The 25,021-nt window shown below is 42.1% G+C and overlaps 1 protein-coding gene across 1 annotated transcript; it reads right to left on the bottom strand.

The window, feature by feature from the left end:
• Nucleotides 1-208: 208 nt before the first annotated feature.
• NAA20 (N-alpha-acetyltransferase 20, NatB catalytic subunit) lies at nt 209-23,817 on the bottom strand. The gene is made up of 7 exons (XM_043882895.1): nt 23,808-23,817; nt 18,856-18,950; nt 13,452-13,476; nt 5,455-5,545; nt 4,682-4,817; nt 1,209-1,354; nt 209-732 (listed from the first exon to the last, which is right to left on the bottom strand). Exons 2-7 carry the CDS (start codon nt 18,906-18,908, stop codon nt 647-649), a joined length of 537 nt encoding a protein of 178 aa, XP_043738830.1. The 5' UTR covers nt 18,909-18,950; nt 23,808-23,817; the 3' UTR covers nt 209-646.
• Nucleotides 23,818-25,021: the final 1,204 nt, after the last annotated feature.

The raw sequence follows: 25,021 nt of genomic DNA, 5'->3' as shown, positions 1-25,021 counted from the left end.
CGGCAGTGTGGAAACAAGTATCTGGGAAGACCTTAGTCTGCAGTAAGCAGGAAGCTTAAGTGTGCCAGGCAGGGGCTGTCACGGAAGCATTTAAACAATGCTTTGTATGTAAATGAAAAATGTGACAAACAAACCCTAAATGATGACCTTTCTCAATCCTGCTAACTTTGGGTTTACAAATGACCATCAAACTTCCAGAAAACATTCATAGAGTCAACAGTGCATTTTATTATACATCTTAGATCTATACATTTCATATATGCTTTTAAAGCTTAAGTTCAATACAAAATAAAAACTGTATATGCAGCAGTGGTTCTCAGGCACAGAATTTAGGGGGAGACTAGAGCAATCGTTTTCCCTAGCACACTGTGAACAGTGTGTTATTAGCCATGACAGTGGAAGGTTTCCTTCTCACCTAGCTGCCTTTTTTGGTTGGATTTTATTACAGTGAACAGCTTTAGAAAGTATGATATTGCTAACAGGAAACAAGATGACTTAAAATAAGTTGATAACCTGTATTTTCTTGAAGTCTTTAAGAGTTAAACGATCCCCTTCTCTCCTAATAGAGCTCCAAGGTCATCTAATGAAAAAATATTGTCCATAATTCTATCTGGAGCATCATCAGCCTAAGAACCACTGCTCATGGTTATTCAATGTCTTCTGGCCTCACAGGATGAGGTAATGGTATGATGGACTTCTTCTCAGTGTCCCTGGATAGCGCTTTCCTCATATCTGTTAAGAAGCAAAGTTTAATGTAAGTACCCAAATGTCAGAGTATGATTTTGTATCAGATTTAAAGTGTACAGGTGTTTAAAAAAACACCAAAACCATACACGGTTTTGTCCCCTACTCTCCCACTTTTACCAGATTCTAAGAGAAATGTATTTATAAGTGAGACTCCCAAGCAGGAATACACGAAACACTATTCGAACCCTAGTGGGATTTAGCTCTTCCTACAAATGTTCTTTTGACAAAGTCTTAGTAACATGTCTGTAACAGCAAAACAGTTGATAGTAATTAACCATTGGTTAGTTAATGTAAGTTAGTTAGTAGTAGGTTCATGAAGGTAGCTTACAGGAGATTTAAATACTATAGCTCAAATTTAAATATGATTTTTTTTAAAGTGTATTAAAAGAGCCGAGTATTTTGGTCTATAGGATGCGTGTAAACGTCTCTTCCTCTGGGACGCTGCCCCAGCAGGGACTCACCGTAAGCGTCCTCGTCGGGCTCCCCATTGCTCGCCGAATAGTACTCAATGACTGTCCTGTACACGCTGTAGCCCAGCTGCTTGTACATGTTGACAGCAACTTGGTTAGACACTCTTACAAAGAGATCAACAAAAAATCCACCCTTTCTGTAATTAAAAAAAAAAAAAAAAATCAGAATGGGAGAAGTCCTAGAAAACAATACTGGTATGAATAGTTTCTCTCTTCATTTACATAGGTCATATTTACTGTCTCCAGATAAAGTTGTATGAACTTCAGAGATGTCTTACACAGCTTTTGTTAGATTTTTCCCAAAGGCTTAGTGGACTGATGCCAATGCAGATCTCATCCTCTTAATGTTACTGTTTGTATTAATTGCTTCACTGTATGGTCAAGGATTTCCAGTAATTACTAAGAGAAGCATTCCATGCATCACCTCTAATATTTACTATAGGTTTTCAGTAAATAATTTTTGTTGGTTAAAGTTTTCCCTTTCTGTATCCTAGATTGCTTAATCAAGAGGGAATACTGTATTTTATCAAAATGCAGATCTCATCCTCTTAATGTTACTGTTTGTATTAATTGCTTCACTGTATGGTCAAGGATTTCCAGTAATTACTAAGAGAAGCATTCCATGCATCACCTCTAATATTTACTATAGGTTTTCAGTAAATAATTTTTGTTGGTTAAAGTTTTCCCTTTCTGTATCCTAGATTGCTTAATCAAGAGGGAATACTGTATTTTATCAAAGCATTTTCTACATTTACTGAGATAAAAAAATGTTCTTCAGTCTATTAATTGCTAGAATACATTCTTAGGTCCATTGCTAAGTTTTTCTAGGACTTCTGCATCTGTAATGAGATGTTCTTTCTTGTACCGCTTGTCCGGTTTTTGTTAAGATTATCTTAGCCTTAAAAAATAAGTTCTCTTTTTGTCTGTAAGATTGAACTTAAGTCATTTAGTCGTTTTCAAGCTAAGAATCTTTTTTTTTTTTTTTTAACAATTTTGGAGGGACAACCCTAAATATTTAGAAATATATTTTAATGTTTTGCCTATGTTCAAGAAGTTTTATGGAGTATGGTGACATTTATACAGTGAAAACATGACACCCACTAAACTACATTTTAAAAGGATGAACGTTACAGAATACATCAATTATAATGTGCAGCAGAGACCTCAGGTGGCCTTGTGAACCCTTTCTGGTGGCCCAGGAAAAGTTCGTTGACCCCTGTTTTATACAATCAAATCAATTTCTGATTGTTCTAATTAGGAATAGGCCTGTTCATACCTCTAATTATGATGATCTATTTCTTCCTGTAGTTTAGTCAGTTGTTGCATTTTTACTTTGTCACTGGGTATGTAACTTTTGATTGACTCTTAACAATATGGAGTGACCGTTTTTTATTCTAGTAATAACTATAATGTGACTTAACTACACCCTTAATTGCTTTTCAGTTTTTATTTGCTTTAGAATTTGCATAATTTAAAAAGTGAAGTGAGCATAAGTCACTCAGTCTTGTCAGACTCTTTGCAACCCCATGGACTATACAGTCCATGGAATTCTCCAGGCAATCTATCCAACCCAGGGATCAAACCCAGGTCTCCCGCATTGCAGGAGATTCTTTACCAGCTGAGCCACCAGAGAAGCCCAGTTTAGAAATTTTCTTTACTTTTAATCTTTCTGTATCTTTACATGTATTTCCTGTAAATAGAGTACGGTTCTGACAGCAGCATTTTTTTAATCTGTCGTAAGAACACTGAATGTGAGGTTCACCCTATTGGTAAATTGTAAATGTAATAACTTCCAATTCCCCCTCCCCCCACCATTCCACTCGTCATGAATCTAACTACCTTAGGTCTCTCTGAGTGGTGTCATGTAGTGTCTGTCTTTCTGTGACTGGCCTATTTCACTTGGCATAATGTCTTTGTCTTTAAACTGGAGTTACTAGTTCCTTAACATTCACTGTTGTACTTACCTAATTATATTGGGATTCATGACCACCACCTCATTTCATGCTTTTTGTTTGCCACTTTAGTTTTTCTTTTGATTTTTATTAGCCAATTTTTTTTTTGAAATATAGTTTCTATTTTTAGTGTACATTATTTAATATATACATGTATATATATGTATACGTATAGGTACACACACACTCCTGTACAAATACAGGCCACTTAAATCTTAGTAACTACTGTAATGAAGGTTTAGGAACTGGAAGGGAAAGGAGAGTAGTAATTTTCTACTCTAAAAGATAGTCTGTCCTATAAATTTTATGTGTAAGGTCATGGCTATTAGAACACATGTCCAAACTCCCTGTCCACTATAATAAAAATGTCAGATAACTTTTTCAGACGTGCATGCCATTAATTCTTGTCTGTAAACTACAATCTTCCTAAAAATTTTCTCCTCTTCCCTGTTCAGTCTAGGAGAATCTGATTCTGCAGAACCACCTGCATTCTTGTTTTATATTGATTTTCATGTGGTCCTGGAGCTTTTTAATGACAGGAATTTTAAAATTCTTAAGGACTAGACTTCTTTTACAGCTTAAACAAGAATGAACTCAAGTTCCCTCTTGCCCTCGACTTGCTTCAAGTCAACTTTTGAGGCCATGGGTTACTTCTGTAAAACGCTCCACTTTAATGGATTTAATAAAAGTAACACATTAACAAGTGTCTGATATATAAAACAGGTCTGTAAAAAAAAAAGCCACAATGTTGGCTGTTCAAACTGTGCTGCCAGGTGGTCCAAACTCATGGAGGTGCTGAAGAATATTTCAAACATTTTGGGAAAACACAGGCAAGCCTTACATGTTGAACACGGGCAAACTACTGGCTTTGTATAGTTCACAAATACACATCACATTATATTTCTTTTGGTGACACAGTCTCTTTATGAAGCCAGGCTTTTAGCAATTTCTGTCATAAAGCCCCAGGACCACATGAAAATCAATGTGAAACAAGAGTGCAGGTGGCTTTGCAGAATCAGATTCCACAGTTTGAGAAGCCATGTGATGCCCAGCAGGCACATCTCATTAGGAGATAACCACAGTGACTAAAAATGAAATGAAAATATTTCTTTGTTTTACTGCTTAAAACTATAAACTTTTCTTTAGCCTAGGACACTACTGAAAGAATTACTGAGATGCAAAGGGCATGTTAACAAAAAATTGGGGAATATATCTGCCACAGTGGCAAGAACAGTAACAGAGACCTTGAGGGCTAGATTCTGATTCCACCAATTACCCAGCTCAAGAGTCTACAGAACGTCATTCACTCTGCTTTAATTTTCCTCAGTGGCAAAACAGGGACAATAATTCCACTATGAATGTGTGAAAGAACTGTTGTAAGGACTATTAGAGGCTGAACATGAAATTCCTATGAACCTGCATCATGACAACCTTCAACCTGAAGGAAACAACTGATAAACATTTACCAAGAGAGAAAGAGTTCAAGAAATTATTTGAAAAACAGGCTCCTACCTTTCTGAAATTTCCTCTAGTAACTCCATAAGTTTAGCAGCCAAACCAAGGCGCCGAAATTCCGGGGCAACGGACAGAGCTGTGACGTGCCCATGCCATTCTTCCCTCGCCACTGAGCCTTCTGCTTTGCCCATGACTGTCAACGAAAGACCACATCCAGTAACTGAACACGGCAACTACACGTGGAGAAATACTGTGTGGTACACTTTCATCATAAAGGAAGCGACCAAGCCCTGATTTTTAAGTAACACTTAAAGCCGGGGTCCCCAACCTCTGGAGACCTGATGATCTGAGGTGGAGCTGACGTAATAATAATAGAAATAAAGTGCACAATAAATGTAATGTGCTTGAATTGTCCAAAAGCCATCCTCACCCCCACCGGAAAATTGATCTTCCATGAAACCGGTCTCTGATGCCAAAGTTTGGGGACTGCTGCTTAAAGCCATCTAGCTAATTGCTAGTGCTCTTACCTGATATGTGTTTTTTAAATGACCTACATTTCGTGTGGGTATGTATGTGTGTATGTACACACAACAGACAATCTACAGCTCAAACTTGTGTCAGTAACACGACCAGTTCTGTTTGGGTCACTGCTGTATCCCCTGGGCCTAGCACAGTACCTAAGACAGAGGGATCAGTAAGCTGTCCAAGAGTTGAAAATAAAATTACAGGCATCATGATTATATTTCCAGTTCTGTGATCAGTCTAAGAGTTAAACACTATTTTTTATCTTAACTGCTTACCCAGAAAAGCACTAGTAGTGTTATACTTACTATAACCCATTAACTCTCCTCCAGGGGCCTCTGCGACGATGAAGTACTCTGGCCAGTGGGCGAGGTACTGTAGGTAAAAAGGAATCCCATACTAGAGACTTGTTAAGGAGGATGCAAAGTAAGGACAGTCAGAGTTCTTCACAAAACGTGAAGTTTCCTTTAAAAAGCATATTGTTCCTTTATCCCTAGCCATATGTATGATATCTGCAATCAGTTCATTACATGAAATGTTTAGGTTAGCACTAAGTTAAGAAAACTGCCTGAATATGTAACCTCAGATGTGAACGGAGACATACCATCCAAGAGTGGAGAACCAGAACCCCCAAGTTCTACAGCCTGTCTCCCCGCTGCTCACACTATGGCTAGCACCCCTTCCCGGGACAGCACTTCCCCATCACCTGACCTTCCTGTTTACTGTCCCCTTGCAGTGTGGGCGTCACCTGCCCTCTCCCCCTGGTGCTGGGCACACAGTGCAACCTCAGTATGTTTACTTCTCCCTTTCGGCACTAGGAAATGAATGACTAGTGCCTTCGTTAGCTTCAGGCATGGGACAGTGAAAATAACTTTAATTTACTTCCAAAGGCTACTTAACAAACCCAGTTTGTTCAGTCCACTGATTCAAATTCTGCATTTCTAGTAATGCAGAAAATAAAAACCTACTGTAAAAGTGAATGCCTGAGTACTTTGCTCATTACTTAGCTCTTCAGCCCTGCTGTCCTGCTGAGTTGTACTCATTTCTATACTTCTCAGTATTAACTTGGAGATGCAGTTGTATTAAGGGACACCATCAGCCTTTTTTTTAAACTTTCTGGAAAATCTTTTTGTAAATTCTTCAAACTCTCCTCTGAAGGACAGCCTTTATTCTCTCTTAAAACATCACCATTAACATGAGAGCAAAAGTCTTTCTGCCACCCAGCCACTGACACCATAACCGTCTCTTCTCTGGCTACTGAAGGAGCCCCAGGCACTAGCTTATGGACCATGAAGCCCTGGCAGGCACGTCACCCAGTTTATGGGACTTTTGCCAAAAACTTTACGTATAATGGGAAGCATACCCTATAGGCTGATTCGCATTGTAATACTTTGCCTATTATACAGTGAAAATTTTTCTGTCATTCAAAATTCTTCAAAATCCTTTCACTTTTTTAAACAGGGGTCTTTAATAGATCATAATCTTTTCAATACAAATGAAAATTGAGTTTTTTTTGTTTTTGCTTTTTTCAGTGAACTTTGTTTCTGATATTCAGCCCTACTGTCACCTGCTATAGTTGATTTTTACTGCTGTTAGCATTCCACTGACATAACTAAGGGGCAAACAAACATTTCCTATAAAGAGCCAGATAGTAAATATTCCAAGGCTGTGTGACCCATATGGTCTCTGTTGCAACTACTGTGAAAGCCACAATAAATCCTAAAGGAACTTCCCTGTGTGGAAAAGACTATTAGCATCAAGAAAAGCATGAATGGGAAAGCTCACAAGCACAGGCAAAAGAGGTAAAGGTAGGAGATCCTCCACACACAGAGTATCAAAACCAACAGTATTGGAAATGCATCAGAAATTGAGACCAGCAACTTAAAACAATCCTGTATGTATACAGACAGACTACTGTATCAAAACCTCATGTAAACCACAAACCAAAAATCTACAATTAAGACACACACACAAAAAGCAATCCAAACACAACACTAAACAGAGACAAACCACAAGAGAACAAAAAAGGAAGGGAAGGAAATACCTACAAAAACAAACCCAAAACAAGAAAGTGGCAGAAAGAATGTGTCAATAATTACCTTAAATGTAAATGGATTAAATGCTCAAAAGACACAGACTTGCTGAATGGATACAAAACAAGACCCATATATATGCTGTCTCCAAGAGACCTACTTCCAATCTAGGGACACACACAGACTGAAAGTGAGGGGACAGAAAAAGGTATTACATGCAAATGAAAAAAGAAAACTAGAGTCGCAATCTCGTATCAGACAAAATGGACTTGAAAGACTGTTACAAGAGACATAATGATCAAGGGATCAATCCAAAAAGACGTATACATGCACCCAACATAGGAGCACCTCACTATATCCTGCAAATGATAACAGAGAAAGAGAAATCAACAAAACACAATGATAGTGGGTGACTTTAACAAGCCACTTTCATCAATGGACAGAGACAAAACCAATGAGGAAACACAGGCCTGAAATAACACATTATACTAGATGGATTTAACTGATATTTATAGAACATTCCATCCCAAAGCAGAATACACTTTCTTCTCAAGTGCACATGGAACATTCTCCAGGATAGATCACATACTGGGCCACAAATCAAACCTTGGTAAATTTAAGAAAGTTGAAATCAAGCATCTTTTCTTACTACAACACTATGAGATAAGAAACCAAATACAAAAAAAATAAAAAATACAAACACATGAAGGCTGAAAAATATTTACTAAACAACCAATGGATCACTAAAGAAATCAAAGAAGAAATCAAATACCTAGAAACAAATGACTGTAAGAACATGACAGTCCAAAACCTATGCTGCTGCTGCTGCTAAATCACTTCAGTCATGTCCGACTCTGTGCGACCCCACAGACAGCAGCCCACCAGGCTCCCCTGTCCCTGGGATTCTCCAGGCAAGAACACCAAAGTGGGTTGCCATTTCCTTCTCCAGTGCATGAAAGTGAAGTCGCTCAGTTGTGTCCAACTCTCAGCGACCCCATGGACAGCAGCCTACCAGGCTGCTCCGTTCCTGGGATTTTCTAGGAAAGAGTACTGCAGTGGGGTGCCATTGCCTTCTCTGCCAAAACCTATGGAACGTATCAAAAGCAGTTTTAAAAGAGAAGTTTATAGCAATATAGTCTTACCTCAGAAAACAAGAAAAATATCAAGTAAACAAAGCAACTAAAGAAAAACAAAACCTCAAAGTTAGTAGAAGGAAAGAAATCATAAAGATCAGAAAAGAAATAAATGAAAAGATCAGTGAAACTAAAAGCTAGTTATTTGAGACAATAAAATAAACCTTTAGCCCAAACTCATCAAGAAAATAGAAAGCTCAAATAAATTAGAAATGAAAAAGAAGTTAAAACTGACACCACAGAAATACAAAAGATCATAAAAAACTACAAACAACTATATACTAATAAAATGGACAAATTCTTAGAAAGATACAATCTTCTAAGGCTGAAGAAACTGAAAATATGAACAGACCAATCACAAGTACTTAAATTGAAACAGTGATTTAAAAATGTCCAACAAACAAAAATCCAGGACCAAATGGCTTCACAGGTGAATTCTATCAAACATCTAAAGCGTTAACACCTATCCATCTGAAACTTTCCCAAAAATTGCAGAAAAAGGAATACTTCCAAGCTCATTCTATGAGGCCACTATCACCCTGATATCAAAATCAAAGATACCACAAAAAAATAATTACAGGCCAACATCACTGATGAACAGACACAAAAATTCCTCAACAAAATATTAGTAAACCAAACCCAACAATACATTAAAAGGATCATACACCATGATCAAGTGGATTTATCCCAGGGATGCAAAGATTCTTTAATAGCTTCAAATCAATCAATGTGATACAGCACATTAACAAACTGAAGAAAAACCATAGGATCATCTCAATAGAAGCAGAAAATGCTTTTCACGAAATCTGACACCAATTTATGATAAAAACTGTCCAGAAAGTTGGCATAGAGGGAACTTGCTGAAACTCCAATACTTTGGCCACCTCATGCAAAGAGTTGACTCACTGGAAAAGACCCTGATGCTGGGACGAATTGGGGGCAGGAGGAGAAGGGGATAACAGAGGATGAGATGGCTGGATGGCATCACCCGACTCGATGGGCATGAGTCTGAGTAAACTCCAGGGGTTTGTGATGGACAGGGAGGCCTGGCGTGCTGCGATTCATGGGGTCGCAGAGTCAGACACGACTGAGCGACTCAACTGAACTGAACCTAAACCTAAGGCCATATAGGATAAACCCACAGCTAACATTATTCTTAATGGTGAAAAGCCAAAAGCATTCCCTCTGAGATCAGGAACAAGGCAAGAATGTCCATGATCACCACTTTCATTCGACATAGTTTTGAAGTCCTAGCCACAGCAGAGAAGAAAAAGAAAGAAAAGGAATCTAAATTCAAAAACAAGTAAAACTGTCACTACAGATGACATGATACTACATACAGAAAATCCTGAAGATGCTACCAGAAAACTACTAGAGATTGTCAGTGACTCTGGTAAAACTGCAGGATACAAAATAGACAGAAATCTCTTACATTCCATACACTAATGATGAAAGATCAGAAAGAGAAATTCAGGAAACAACGCCATTTACCATTCACATAAAAAAAAAAAAAAACCTGGGTATAAGCCTACATAGGGGACAAAAGACCTGGACTCTGAAAACTTTAAGATGCTGATGAAAGAAATCAATGACAGACAGATGGAAAGATACACCAAGCTCTTGGATTGGAAGAATCAATATTGTCAAAATGACTATACTACCCAAGGCAATCAGGTTCAATTGCAACCCCTATCAAATTAGCAATGGCATTTTTCACAGAACAAGTTTTTTTTTTTTTGTATGTAAACATAAAAGACTTGAAAGACCCAAAGCAATCCTAAGAACAATAAACAGAGCTGGAGGAATCAGGCCCCCCGACTTTAGACTATACTACAAAGCTGCCGTCATCAAAACAGCATGGTACTGGCGCTCGCGCACACACGCGTGTGCACACACACACACACACCACACCATGGAGAAAAGTGTCTCTTCAGTAAGTGGTGCTGGGGAAACTGGACAGCTACATGTAAAAGAATGAAATCAGAACATTCTCTAACACTATACACAAAAATAAACTCAAAATGGATCAAAGACCTAAATGTAAGATAAGATACTATAAAACTCTAGAAGAAAACACAGGTAAAATGTTTTTTTATATAATCATGTCAGTATCCTTTAGAGCAATCAAAATAAATGGGACCTAACTAAACTTAAAAGCTTTTGGATAGCAAAGGAAACCATAAAAAAAAAAAAACTGAAAAGACAATCCACAGAATGGGGGGAAACTATCTGCAAATGAAGTGACTGAGGTGGTTAATTTCCAAAATATACATAACAGCTCATGCAACTTTGTATCAAAGAAACAACCCAACCAAAAAATGGGCAGATATAAATAGAATTTCTACAAAGGCGGCATACCAGTGGCTAAAAAGCACATGAAATAGATGCTCAATATCCCTAATTATCAGAGAAAAGCAAATCAAAACTACACTGAGGTATCACCTCACAGTGGTCAGAATGGCCATCTTCAAAAAGTATACAACAATAAAATGCTGCAGAGGGTGTGGAGAAAAGGGACCCTTCTTAGGGAATATAAACTGGTAGGGAGAACAGTATGGCGGTTCCTTAAAAAACTAAAAATAGAACTACCATATGATCAAGCAGTCCCACTCCTCTGTATGTATCAGGAGGAAACTGTAACTCCAAAAGATACATGCATCCCAATGTTCACTGCAGCACTGTTTATAATAGCCAAGATATGGAAGCAACCTAAATGTCCACTGACAGATGAATGGATAAAGAAGATGTGGTAAACACATACAATGGAATATTACTCAGCCATAAAAAAATGAAATAATGCCATTTGCAGCGACCTGGATGGACCCAGAGATTATCACACTAAGTGAAGTGAGATAAAGACAAGTATCATATGCTATCACTTTTATGTGGAATCTAATTTAAAAACTAATACAAAGAAACTTACTTATAAAACAGACTTATAGATATCAAAAACAAACTTATGGTTACCTTTGGAAAACATGTGGTGAGAAGATAAATCAGGAGTCAGGGATTAACATACACACTACTATATATAAAATGTGTGTGTGTGTAAATAACCAATAAGAGCCTACTGTACAGCACATGGACCTCAACTCAGTATTCTGAGATAACCTACATGGGAGAAGAATCTGATAAAACAATGGTTTTTTATATATAACTAATCACTCTGCTCTATACCTAAAACTAATGCAATATTGTATATCAATTATACTCACATTTTTTAAAAGGTCACAAAACAAGGATTGTTATTAATATATATTACAGATACTCACTGTCAGTTTTAGATATTTAAAAAACCTGCTTCCATTCTACTATTATGTTCTTTAAGTAGATATACATGTTTTAAATATTCAATTATGTCTTGTGCTGAACTGACCTAAAGGTTCAGAAAATTTTAACGAGAGTTTTACTTTTTGACTTTAAAGTCTTAATAAAGTTTTTACTACAAAAAAAAAGTACACGCACATGCACACACACACCCACATAGTCTTGATTTCTACTGCTTGATTTCTATTCTTGATTTGTACTAGGGGTACACATGCTACTGATTTTTCAAAACTTGATCTTGGTTCTAACATTGGTGAACGTTCTTATTCTTAACAGGTTGTTCATTTTTCTAGACTGATGATTGTACTATCAATTATAAATGATGACAGTTTTATTTCTAACTTTCTCATCCTTATACTTTTTCCTTCCTTCTGGAAGTTTGGTCAGTTCCTCTAGAACTATGTTAAAGGGTAGTAGTGACAGTAGGCATTCTTATCTTATGCCCTATCTTGAAGGGAATGTATCTTAATTTCTCACTCAAGTATATAATGCTTGCTCAAAGTTTTAAAATATAAAACCTTTACCAAATTAATAAAAGTCCTTCTAATTCCAGCTTGTTATACATTCTTAACCATAAAAAAACACTACACTGTAAGTCAGCTATATTTCAACTAAAAAGTCCAGGACTAGAGCACAGTGTGTAAATTATTCCCCAGTAAAGCATTACTTACAAGAACAGGCCCATGCATGTTAGCGTGCCCACCCCTGACATAAATGCCTCTATTGTTATTTTCAGGTTCCAGGAAACTGAATTACCAGGTATTCATGAGTAAAGTACCTTCAAAAGACTAGCTTTTGAACATTCTCATAAATTGCTCTGTCACTAGCAATTTATGAGAATACTCCCCTCGCCTCACCTCCATCAGCCCTGAGCTTCATCACTGCTTGAAATCCTTGATAGTTTGATAGATAAAACATGTTACTTCATTTTGGTTTTAATTATCATGTCTTTTAATTGGTGAGACTGAACTCTTGAAATTTTCATAGCCTCATATATGCCCTCTTGGTTAAATGATCAATTAATACTACCCTCTTACCCCACAGTGGACATGGCACATAACCCAGAAATCCAACTCTGTGCTTCAAGCTGTTCAGAATGTAGGAGTTATCTATTCAGGTCAGAGGACCCTAACTTCACACATTCTTGCCCATGTTTCCATTGGGGACCATGACAGATATTGCTAATTGTTACCTAAAATCAGTTTTTTTCCCCTTTAGCAGCCAGCCTGAATGTAAACCCCAGGCTCATCCCAGACTGTTCTAGATAGGTGTGTCTTGAGGCAGGTGCTGGTCGGGCAAAGGGCTGCATCACACCTCCCAGCGGTCCCCTTGGCTTCCCCTCTGCTGATTGACGCTCCTGCCAGGAATGCGGATGAGATGCCGTAGACTCTGGAAGCCAGGGTCCCCCGGATGAGAGAGTGGTCCCAGGGCAGAGCCTGGAGTCTAGGACATCATGGAATCGCCTGGCACTGATCATCCTCTTGAGGCTTTGTTCTTATCAGACAGAAACAGCCCCTCCTGCTGAAGTCACGGCTTTCTGCTGCTCACAGCTATGCTTACTACTGAGGGGCAGGGAGGGCAGGGGATTGTACTGTTCTTGATTTATGAAGTCATTATATTAGCTTGTCAGCAGACGTAAGATAACTCTTGTTCCCAGTTTTTAGTTTCTTTTATTCTTAATTGCCTTCAATGTTGTTTATGATGTTTCCTGACCTCCAAGTCTTAAACATTTTCAGTATTCAAGTCTATTTTTTTTCTTTTCTCTACTTTCCTTATTAGAAGCCTTTATTTAAACTTTTTAAAAAAGGATACAGTTTCTGTAAGTGGATCCAAGTTACTAAAAGAAACAAGAGAAATGTCAACAGTAAGCAGTGTTTACAAAATCAGTTTAAATAGGCCAATTACAACTAAAAATAACATGCACAGGGAAAACAGAACATGTTAAATTCACAACTTTAAACCAATTTTTCAACTAAGAAAAATGGTTTAACCTACCTAATGACCATATTAAGCCATCATTACTGTCACTATAAAGACACGCATACATTTTCCTTTAACTGTTTCTTTACAAATTACTTTACGGTTAATACATCATCAAAATATTCCATCTTCTTTTTCTTTGGGCCATGCCTCACCGTGGCTTGTAGAATGTTAGTTCTGCAACCCGGGATTGAACCCATGCCCTCATGCACTGGGAGCACTACGTCAACTACTGGATCACCAGGGAATTCCCTACAATTTTCCATTTTCTAACTAACAGTAAACTGTAAGTGGAACTGGTGACCAACCTGGGGTGTCAATCACAGACAGGGCTACACCAGCCTTGTAGCATGTGCCAGGGCCGTCCCTCCCTCATCCCCTCTAAACGTGGGCTCTCTCACTCCTGGGGCTTCTGCTCCCCACTGCCCCCATTCTCATACTTTTAATTTTGCTCTCAGAGGAATACTCCTTACCTGGCTCTGGAGCTGCTGAGCACCTGCCTCACCAGCATGTCTGACCACAACACTCCCAAATCAGCATTTCCACACCTGCCTCCCTCCACAGAGAGCTCTGCCCCTCACTTTCCTATTGAGTCAGTGGAAGCACAATCCTGGCGGACCCCAAAACAGCACCCTCAACTCCTCTCACACATGCAGTCAAGCTCTTCCTCGGGACCTTTAGCAATAGCAACAGTAACAGCGCATTTCTGGAGACCAGCAAATCTTAGCACCCCTTTATACTCAAAACTTACTGAAGACCCCAAGACTTAAATCTATGGATATTTAAAAGTGTAAGACATTTGTTCATTTTTTAAAAATCAGTTAAATATTAATGTGATTGACTTTTTTAAACCAAAAGTCACTATTTTCAAAGACAAAAGAAAATTTAGTGACAAGAATGTCATTATTTGAACAATTTTATGTATCTTTTTAATGTCTGGCTTAATAGAAAACAGCTGATTTCTCATTCCTGTGTCTGCTGTGCTTTCTGTTAGATGATCACACATCTGGAAGACTCCACTTGTGCACTAGTGAGAGAATGAAAGTTAAAAAAAGCAATAAAAAACAAAAACTGGACTTCCCTGGTGGTCCAGTGGTTAAGACTGTGCTGATAATGCAGGGGGCCAAGGCTCAATCCCTGGTTGGGGAATTAAGATCCCACATGCTGCACGGCACGGCCAAAAGGTTTTTAAAAAACAAAAACCCTTAGTTTTATCATGAAAATGGCTCTGACCCTGCAGAACCCCCTCAAGCAATCTTGAAGTGCCCCTGCCCACACCTAGAGAATCACTGCTCTAATTCAGTATAGGACTCACTCTCCGCCCTTCTCAAGACTACTTTATACCCTCTCCTGTCTTCTCAATGCTCCCTCTTCCAGCTCAGCTGCTTCTGACTTCAGGAAGAAAACATAACTGTAATAAGCAGCTTCACCAAGGTTCCAGCAGCCACCCCACCTGCTCTCTGCCTGCGGCATTGGGCCCAGGCCCGGAGTGCAGGTCAGCAGGTCCACCGCCTCTCAGGACCCAGCAGCACGGACAAACGTGCTGCACCCTAGGCCGTAAGAACACGTGACACAGTCCACAGCTCCGTCCCGACATGCTGTCCTCTCAGCCTCCAGACCCAGCAGCAGGGTTTCCTCCTGCTTCACTGGGCCACTGTGTCTCCTTCACCACGCGATGCCCCGGGAACCATCCTGGAGCCTTTTCTCCTGTCCGCACTCATCAGTGAAGTCATCGAGCCATCTGGGTTTAACACCATCCATGCAGTGTTGACCCCCAAGCTTTTATTTTTAGCCCAGACCTAAACTTGAGACTCCCATGCCCGGATGCCTGCCTGACTTCTCTACCTGGGGGTCTGAGCACCCTCTGCAGAGAAGCCCATGTCCAGCGCCGGCCTCTCCAAGGTCCAGCCCTCTGACTCCGACCTGGTGTCCTCACACTCCCACTTGCTGCTTGGGCCACACTGGCGGCCGCTTCCGCCTCCGCCTCCCCCACTACATGTCTGAAACAGGAACCAGTGCCCATACTACTCTGCCCATACCACCCATGCCCCCAAAACCTACACACTCCCCCTACCCCCATCTTTCTGCAGTGACACCTTCCCTGAAACACCTAACCCAAAGTCGAATCCACATGTACTTCCTATTTCCCTTTCCTGCTCTCATTTTTCCTTGTTTACTGAACACTAAGTTCTATCTTACTTTCCCCTCTAAAATGTAAATTCTGGGAATTCCCTGGCAGTCCAATGCAATGGTTATATACAGCGACTTCAGTTTTCAATGACTTTGGTTTTCACTGCCGAGGGTCTGAGTTCAATCCCTGGACTTGGGGAAGCAGGAACGACAAGCTGGGTGGTGTGGCTAATTTCAACAAATAAACTGTAAATTCCATAAAGATAACATGTTTTGTCTTGTTCACTACTGTCTCTTCAGCACTGGCAGGCATAAAATATTTTTCCAAGGATAAAATATTTGCTGTTAATGGCAATGTTTCTACATCCATTGCTTCTTTCAGTTACTACTGCGACATCCTACCCCAGTGATTCTCCGTGTTCTTGACAGAAGCGCCCTAATCAAGGTGAGAAACAGAAGGAAGTGAGGAGGAAGAGGAGTCCCCCACTGGCATAGACTGAAGATGCCTTAACAAGTTAGATGACTCTGAAATCAAATTGATGTTGTTTAGTTGCTAAAGTGATAGTGAAGTTGCTCAGTCATGTCTGACTGTTTGCGACCCCATGGACTGCAGTCTATCAGGCTCCTCCATTCATGGCATTTTCCAGGCAAGAGTACTGGAGAGGGTTGCCATTTCCTTCGCCAGGGATGTTCCCAACCCAGGGATCAAACCCAGGTCTCCTGAATTGCAGGCAGATGCTTTACTGTCTGAGCTACAAGGGAAATTAATACATTTGAAATAAGGGGGCCCAAATGTCCTACATGAGTAGTGGGACAGTAACCATGCAAATCAGTCCTCCCTTCCTCCCCATCCTACAAAAAAAAAACGTCGGCAGTAGTTGCGGATCCCCAGGATAAAACCAAAATGTAAAGGACTAGAACTTCTGGTGGGTGAGTGAGTGGGTGAGTGAGTGGGTGAGTTAAAGTCGCTCAGTCGTGTCCGACTTTTTGCTAAGTTTAGTCACTAAGGCGTGTTCAACTCTTTGTGACCCCATGGGCTGTAACCCACCAGTCTCCTCTATCCATGGGATTCTCCAGGCAAGAGTACTGGAGTGGTGGCCATTACCTTCTCCAGGGGATCTTCCCAGCTCAGAGATCGAACTGGCATCTCCTGCATTGGCAGGCGGACTTCTCGCCACTGAGCCACCAGGCAAGTCCTCATAATTAATCTTTAATTAATGGTAATTTTGAATATATACCTTTTTTGTTATACAAAGGCATGGTGACTACCACAATGTGGAGATTAAACAAATATGTGTTGATTGTCTACCTGTTAACAGGACAGGATGATGTTTTGTTGTACATAAATGGTCACACTTATTTTCCTTCTGTTCTATTCATTTTCATATGAAAGTGTTGACCCTTCCTCAGTCTTCGGTTAAAACTGACTTTCTAGGCGGCTTTGCCTCATCCATTCTTGAAGTGTCAAAGCACCCGGTCACTTCCCAGGTCTGTGCTTCTGAAACCCAAGCCTTCATCAAGTCATCATCTCTGGGCCACTGCCAAGACCTCCTAAATGGCTCACCTGCCGGGTACACCTTCTCTAGTCACCCCGAGACACAAGGCCCTGCAGCGGAGGGCTCAGGGGTCCTGGGCAGCCAGGAATGAGTATTTGCAAAAGAGTGCTCAGTGATTACTCTTAAGAACCACCAGCCTGGGGCCAATCTCCTTAGGGAGTCTCAGTGCTCTGCCCACTCCCACGCAGGGCTCTTCCACCTGGGCCATTCCTCTGAGCTCTCGAATCCTATGCTGACTCACGCCAAAAATTGGGAATGAGAAGAGCAACTACTTCACAGAGGTGTGAGGAGCAAAGGGATTACTCTGATCTTCCCTGTAGCTCAGATGGTAAAGAATTTGCCTACAATGCAAGAGAGCCGGTTGATCCCTGGGTGGGGAAGATCCCCTGGAGAAGGGATAGGCCACCCACTCCAGTATTCTTGCCTGGAGAATCCCATGGACAGAGGAGCCCGACAGGCCACAGTCCATGGGGTCGCCATGAGTCTACATGACTAAGCGACTAATACTATTACTACTCTAGCTACTAAGGAGTTACTCCCGGGCCAGGCACAGTGAAACTGAAAGCAGTGGCCTCAGTTACTCTGCTCCGACTGAGAGAGGCCCGCAGAAACCACCTCCGCCCCCAACAACGGGGCACAAGTCCAGCCTCACCAGTTGCTCTGACCCCGGAGTTATAGAAACCCGATCCTACAGTCACTCCCCCGCACAAGTGTCCGCCGCCCCCCAGGGCAATGGCTTTCTCCTCCAGCACCTCTTTCCTCACCATTGTCAACACTTACCCATCTTCTGAGACTCAGCCCCTCTGTGAACGTTTCTAGTGAACTCTGCTCAGGTTCTTTCCATCCTCCTGACACTTGAACCTCAACTACCTGGTCCTTGAAGTTTCCAAAAAATTGCCTCGGGATCTTTAAAAGTGGGTCTGGGATTGGGGAGGTGGGTGGATAAGATGGACGGAAATGTGATGAAGCCAAAAGAGTGAAATGGTAAAAAAGTGGGAGGCCAGCTGGTAGCCTACAAGTCTTCACGGTAAAACCCTATCAAGCTTTTAAGCGCTCATAGATTTTCATAATAAAACTTAGGGAAAAAAAACAAACAATGAAACCTGCAAGTCACAGAGCCTGACTTAAGCCGGACGAAGGACCGGGCACCCCGAGGACCGCCCTCCGACCCCTCTCCGCATCCCGCAGCAACAAGTGGTACCCCTGCCGGGACGCGCAGCTACAGTAACGAGGCGCGCAAAGGCGCCGCGCCCGGCGGCGGCCAGTGTTACCCCGCGCGGATACAAGGTAACCACGCCGCCGCCGGGCCTCGGCTGCCGCGCAGTGGGGGGACGCCGGCAGGAAGCGGAGGGGAGCTCGGCCCGGCGCCCCCCGACCCTCGCCCGGCGTCCCCCCAGGCCCCGAAAGGCGCCCGCACTGCGGCCGGGGCTGCGGGGACACAGCCACCCGGCCAAGGTCAGCGGGGCCGTCCAGACGTCCCGCCCGGCTCCCTCCCCGCGCGGCCCCTGGGACGCGCCGGCCGCCGCCGGGCCCGAGCGGGCCTCACTCACATGTTGTTGAAGCGAAACAGGTCGTCGCACGTAAAGGCCCGGAGCGTGGTCATCGCGTCGCCGCTGCCGCGGGACCGGCTCGCGGAACCACCTCACTCGCCCCGCCGGAAGTTGTCTGACGCGGATGCCCTGGGGCGGGGCGGGGCGGGGCGGGGCGGGGCGGGGCGGGGCGGGGTGGAGGGGGCGGTGCAGAGAACTACTTCCGGGCCACTAGTTGCTCGGCAACGCCGGTCGCGACTTCGCGCCCTCTGGAGGCCGCAGCCGGGAACGCCTGTAAAGTCTGGGGTTTTCCGAGGATCTTCACTGGGAGCCACCCCGCCTCCCCGAGAACGAAACAAGACGCAGCCAGGGGGTAGGAACCCAAGGCAGAAAAGCAGAGCTCGGGATCACTTTGTGCCCCCTGGCAAGTGAGGAAGGAAGCCGAGAGGAATGGGAGAACTCATGGTCCAGAGCGGCCTGTCTTTGTGATGCCAGCCGTGCATGCGACTGCAAATTTTCTAACATATTTCACAACATAAGAGAAAGGTGGAATTAATGGCATTATTATTTTACCCAGTATATAAACAGTATTGTTTCACATGTAATCAAGTTTTAAAAATTCTAATAGAATGTTTTAATTTTTCTTTCTTCTTTTTTTTTAATGATACTAAGCCTTAGAAATCCAGTGTGTATTCTATATTTGCAGCATATTTCAACTCAGGACCTAAATTGTCACAGGCAATTCTTGCCCTGTATTTAGATTTCATAAAATGTATGAATAAAAAGTGAATTGATATACCCAAATTGTTCCAACCATGCTAAGTTTTCAAGTAGCCTTTTAAAAAAGATAAAATTGTGATTCTTATACAAACATAAAATGCACACATAAAAAAACATTTTAATTCATTCATTATGAAAGCACCACTAAGATGTTACTATGGGTTAAAAGGAGAATTTAAACCACAGAAGGCAATCAGGAAAGCTGAAATGTGTTTATAAATAGATGTACAGCTGGTCTATTTACTGTATTTCCTGGCCATGTACCATGCGTTTGTGTTTCTGTGGACAGGGATCCTTTTCATTACTGTCCATTTCCTGCAACTTACAGGGTTAACCTGGATGTGCGTAGCTGGCAGAAAGCAGAGTCTTTTTTTTTTTTTTGGTAATTTCCAAATGAACTGAATTAAAACTAAATAGATTACTGAACACCAAAGAAATAAGAGTACCCAAAGATCTCCTTTACACTTAAGATACATTTTATATTACATCATATATGGGAAGATCCCCTGGAGGAGGAAATGGCAACCCACTCTAGTATTCTTGCTTGGAAAATTCCATAAACAGAGAAGCCTGGCAGGCCACAGTCCATGGGGTTACAAAGAGTTGGACATGGCTGAAGCGACTTAGCACACACACACATCATATATGGTAAATATGTTTTCAACATCTTAATGAAAATCATTGAGAAGTATTTTTTATTATAAGCTTCCATTTAGGGCACTACTGTCTCTTTGTAATGAAAGATATAATGATCTTTGTCATGGTCTTTGTCCCTCCTGCCCTAGTCTCCTGATTATGTTGCTTGTAACATTGTTACGTTTCCGAACTTTCATATATACAGCTGTTTTACACCTATGCATCTCCCAGTTGCTTGATTTCTTCAGTCTGTAATTGAGTGAATAGCATGCTCTCTGCCACTTTTTGTTACAATTTCCTCATTCCATTCTTCATTTTGATTCATTTATGGCTTGGCTGGGTTTCATTATAGTATTTCCTTTTCCCTCTTTGCTTTGTTTTCCAGGGGCCCTGTGGGGCTGGTCCTCTGTTCCCAGACCTCCTTAGCCTGTGAGACGCCTGATTAGAATATTGGCTGGATATTCATGGATTCCCATGTTCTCTCCCCGCCAAGAAACGTTGTAAACAACATTATTCCGTTGTTTTCCAGTGTTGAAAGTTTCTGGGGGAAAAGAGTAAGGCCAGCAGGATTTCTGTTTTCCCTTTTGTGGGTGACTTAGTTTTTGTACTGGAGTGGGATTAGTCAGGACACTTCCAGAAAGAAAATATTCTTAAAAGTGCATACATTTTAAACCAACTATATCTTTGACAATTTCAGCAGTTTAACACAAATTTACAAACACACACACACACACAACAGTCAAAGTTGAATCACTCCCACATACCGGAGACAGCCTCTCTGGAAAAGTTTGGTAGTTTCTTTAAAAACTACTGAGTTGGCCAAAAACTTTGTTCGGGTTCTCCTGTAAGATGTTATGAAAAACCCAAAAGGACTTTTCAACCAACCCAATAAATATGCAATTACTATTTAGCCCAGCAGTTGCACTCCTGGGCATTCATCCCAAAGAAGTGAAAATGTATGTATACACAAAATCCTGTGCACAAATACTTAGTTCAGTTCAGTCTCTCAGTCGTGTCCAACTCTTTGTGACCCCATGGGTTGCAGCACGCCAAGCTTCCCTATCCATCACCATCTCCTGGAGCTTACTCAACCTCATGTCCATTAAGTCAGTGATATCATCCAACCATCTCATCCTCTGTCATTCCCTTCTCCTCCCACCTTCAATCTTTCCCAGCATCAGGATCTTTTCAAATGAGTCAGTTCTTCGCATCAGGCAGTCAAAGTATTGGAGTTTCAGCTTCAGCACCAGTCCTTCCAATGAATATTCAGGATAGACTTATTTCCTTTAGGATAGACTGGTTGGATCTCCTTGCTGTCCAAGAGAATTGTCATGGTTTGCATCGTTACATCGTTGTCCCCACCATCACAGTAACTCTATTTAAAAAGTACAAAGTACATTACATGCCTTGGTGCCCCACATTGACTTAGACTTCTAGGATGTGCTATTATGGCTTTCCAATCTTTATCCAATCTTATTTTTAACCTGCAGAAAAACACCATTCCTGTCCTGGCTGCACATTTTCCTGTTACAGATGACTCAGAACTTCTCACTGATCATTTCACACTGTGTACATCCTGTCTTTGCTTAGTTGGGAAAAAAACAAGTTTTTACCACATTTTATCACAAAACATCTTCCTGCTCATTGAGATGAAACACCACGTGCTCTTCTGTAAATAGTGCTGACCCAGGCTCTCATCCACCATGGCAACATTCCACTGACATTAAACAAGCAAACAGCCTGGTGTTTCAGCCGCTGTTGCTTTTTTTTCCCTTCAGATCACGTGGAAAAGACAAAGTGCCCAGGAAATATGTATTTTGAGAAATCCTCAGCAATATGCTTGACAATGAAACTGCTTGGTAGTTGCCTTCAGATGAAACATTTCTTTTTTTTTTTTATAAAATAACTGGGTTGGATAGATGCTCTCACTCCAGCCCTCCATGGAATCAATTACTTTTAGTTTTGCTAACTAGCTTGTACAAAAGCACTGTCCATTCATATGAAAAGCTGACAACGGGTTTCAGTAAAACAAGGTGAGCAGTACACATGGGCTCCCTACCAGCACCTCACTTAAAATGAGAAGAAAAGAGCTTTAAAAAAAAAATAAACTTTTAAAAGACAGAAATCCATATGAGGGGCTTCTCTGGTGGCTCAGGGGTAAAGAATCCACCCACAATGCTGGAGATGATGGATATGCGGGTTCCATCTCTAGGTCTGGGAAGATCCCCTGGAGGAGGAAATGGACATCCACTCCAGTATTCTTGTCCAATCCCATGGGCAGAGGAGCCTGTGGGGTCACAAAGAGTTGGATACAACAGAGCGATTGAGCACCCACTGCACCAAATCCATAAGAACGAAGAGAATGGAGGAGGAGACAACAGCCAGTGATATCGGGCCGCACAGTTATGGAAGCTGGTAAACTCATAGAGCAATCGGAGACAAGCTGAGAGTTTAGCAACTGCTAGACAAAAAGCCTGGGGCAGGCAGTGGATTCCCAGTGCAGAATCTGCTGAGGCCCAGGATTTGGACAAGGCTGGGACGCCTGCAGGGAGAGGGATGCAGTTATATCCCCAGAGCATCACAGGAGCTGTCTTCCTGAGTTCTCAGCACACAGACAGCACAGGGTGAGGGTGAGACAGGGTTAAGTAAGAGCAGGCATGCTGACCCTGCCCTCTGGAGGTCCCAGAGTGCTGGCAAGACTTAATCCCACCCTGCAACCTCCAGTAGGTCACTGGAGAACTTTTCCTGGGGAAGTTGCCTGACCCAAAAGGAAAAGTCCCACTGCTATTCACATTTTTCATCCCTCCAGTGAAATGACCAGGTTGTGACATGGTCACTGGGAGGGTCACCAGTTCACAAACTCTGCCCGGTATCTGCAGCTCCCAACAAGCTTTGTGATGCTTTCCATTTAATTATGAATAGCTAGCCAAAAGCCATGGAACATTTCAGTAGAGCCTGTAACCCCAAAAACAATAAAACAGAAAAAGAGAACTAGCATAAACAGAGATTTTAAAAAAAGAAAAAGATGCTGAGGGCTTCCCTGGGGGCTCAGTGGTAACTAATCTGGCTCCTATGCAGGAGACACAGGTTCAACTCCTGATCCAGGAAGATCTCACATGCCGCAGAGCAACTAAGACCGTGAGCCACAACAACTGAGCCTGTGCCTTTGAGCCTGGGGGGCACAGCTAGTGAGCCCAACTACTGAAGCCTGAGTGCCTGGAGCCTGTGCTTTGCCAGGAGAAGCCACTGCAATGAGAAGCCTGCAAATAGAAATGAAGAGTAGCCCCTGCTCACCACAGCTAGAGAAAAGCTGGCGCAGAAATGGAGAACCAGCACAGCCAAAAATAAATCTTTTAAAAAAAGAGCTTAAAAAAATAGGTGTGCAATCTACTAGGTCTGTTACAGAGGCAGGTTCATTTCCTCTATATGAAGCAAACCAAATGCTGGGAGATGGAGATTTGTCACAAAGGTTTATTTACAAGGCAGCCCCCATAAAACTCTTCCCCCAATTCCCTTCTGGCCCCTCAACTCCAGCCCCTGGGATTGGGGGAGGGGACTGGAACCACCGCTTCCTTATACAGCTGCGATTATTTGATGTTTTACACAATTCACTTCTTAATCACCAAATAGATTTTAATTACATCTGTCTTCCCTGTGTTTCAAAACTGATGAGTAAAATGGCCCTGTTGGTAACAGATTCTCAGAGAATGGAATGCCTTTAAAAGAAAGTTGGCTGTCCTTTCAGAAAATGAAAAAGCCCATAAACTTCCAGCATCACGTGCAGACAGCGTGACTAATTATCCAGAGTACATGATGATGTCCCTGCACACACACGCGCGCGCACACACACACGTGCACACAAGTGACAGCAGCTGGCCCAGACAGAAAGAACCTGCTGACTCAGCTTCTGTTTGCCCTCACATCAGTTCGGTTCAGTTCAGTTGCTCAGTCGTGTCCGACTCTTTGCGACCCCATGAATCGCAGCACGCCAGGCCTCCCTGTGCATCACCAACTCCCGGAGTTTACTCAAACTCATGCCTGTCGAGTCGGTGATGCCATCCAGCCATCTCATCCTCTGTCGTCCCCTTCTCTTCCTGCCCCCAATCCCTCCCAGCATCAGGGTCTTTTCCAATGAGTCAACTCTTCGCATGAGGTGGCCAAAGTACTGGAGTTTCAGCTTCAGCATCAGTCCTTCCAATGAACGCCCAGGACTGATCTCCTTTAGGATGGACTGGTTGGATGCCCTCACATAGTCGGAGGTAAAAGACGATGCTGGGCAAAATTATTGAATTTGTCTTCCCCCCTACCTTTCAGGTGTTTTTTTTTCCCCTATAAAAGCAAGAGAACATATAAATAACCAAGAGGGTAATACTCATTTCCTGACATCTGCCTTTTAAACCTTTTGTGATCATGCAGTTGATGTGAAGTGAGGTTATGCCTTTTTTTTTTCCCCGTAAGCATCACCAGCTCCTTTCCTCCAGAGTTTTTTAACAAGGCTTTCCAGGTGGCACAGTGATAAAAAAAAATATGCCTGCCAATGCATGAGATTAGGGTTCACTCCCTGAACTGGGAAGATCCCATGGAGTAAGAAATGGTAACCCACACCAGTATTCTTGCCTGGAGAATCCCATGGATGGAGGAGCCTGGTGGGCTTGAGTCCGTGGGGTCGCAAAGAGTCGGACATGACTGACCAATTGAGCACACACACCAGCCCTTTCCTCCAGACTTGTAACAGCAGCAGCCTACGTCTGTTTAATCATATCAGCTGCAC

The sequence above is a fragment of the Cervus elaphus genome, chromosome 23 (assembly GCF_910594005.1).
Source record: "Cervus elaphus chromosome 23, mCerEla1.1, whole genome shotgun sequence".
NCBI lineage: Eukaryota > Metazoa > Chordata > Mammalia > Artiodactyla > Cervidae > Cervus > Cervus elaphus.
The sequence above is the reverse complement of the archived record's forward strand: the minus strand, read 5'-3'. Positions and strand labels throughout refer to the sequence as shown.

Bases quoted from the DNA above. Each gene is read 5' to 3' on its own strand.
- NAA20 (XM_043882895.1), bottom strand. From the start codon at position 18,908: ATGACCACGCTCCGGGCCTTTACGTGCGACGACCTGTTTCGCTTCAAC. The intron at 13,477-18,855 runs GTGAGTGAGGCC...TGTTTCTTTTAG, and splicing joins CTGTTTCGCTTCAACAACAT to TAACTTGGATCCACTTACAG. The intron at 4,818-5,454 runs GTAAGTATAACA...TTTCGTTGACAG, and splicing joins AGGAGAGTTAATGGGTTATA to TCATGGGCAAAGCAGAAGGC.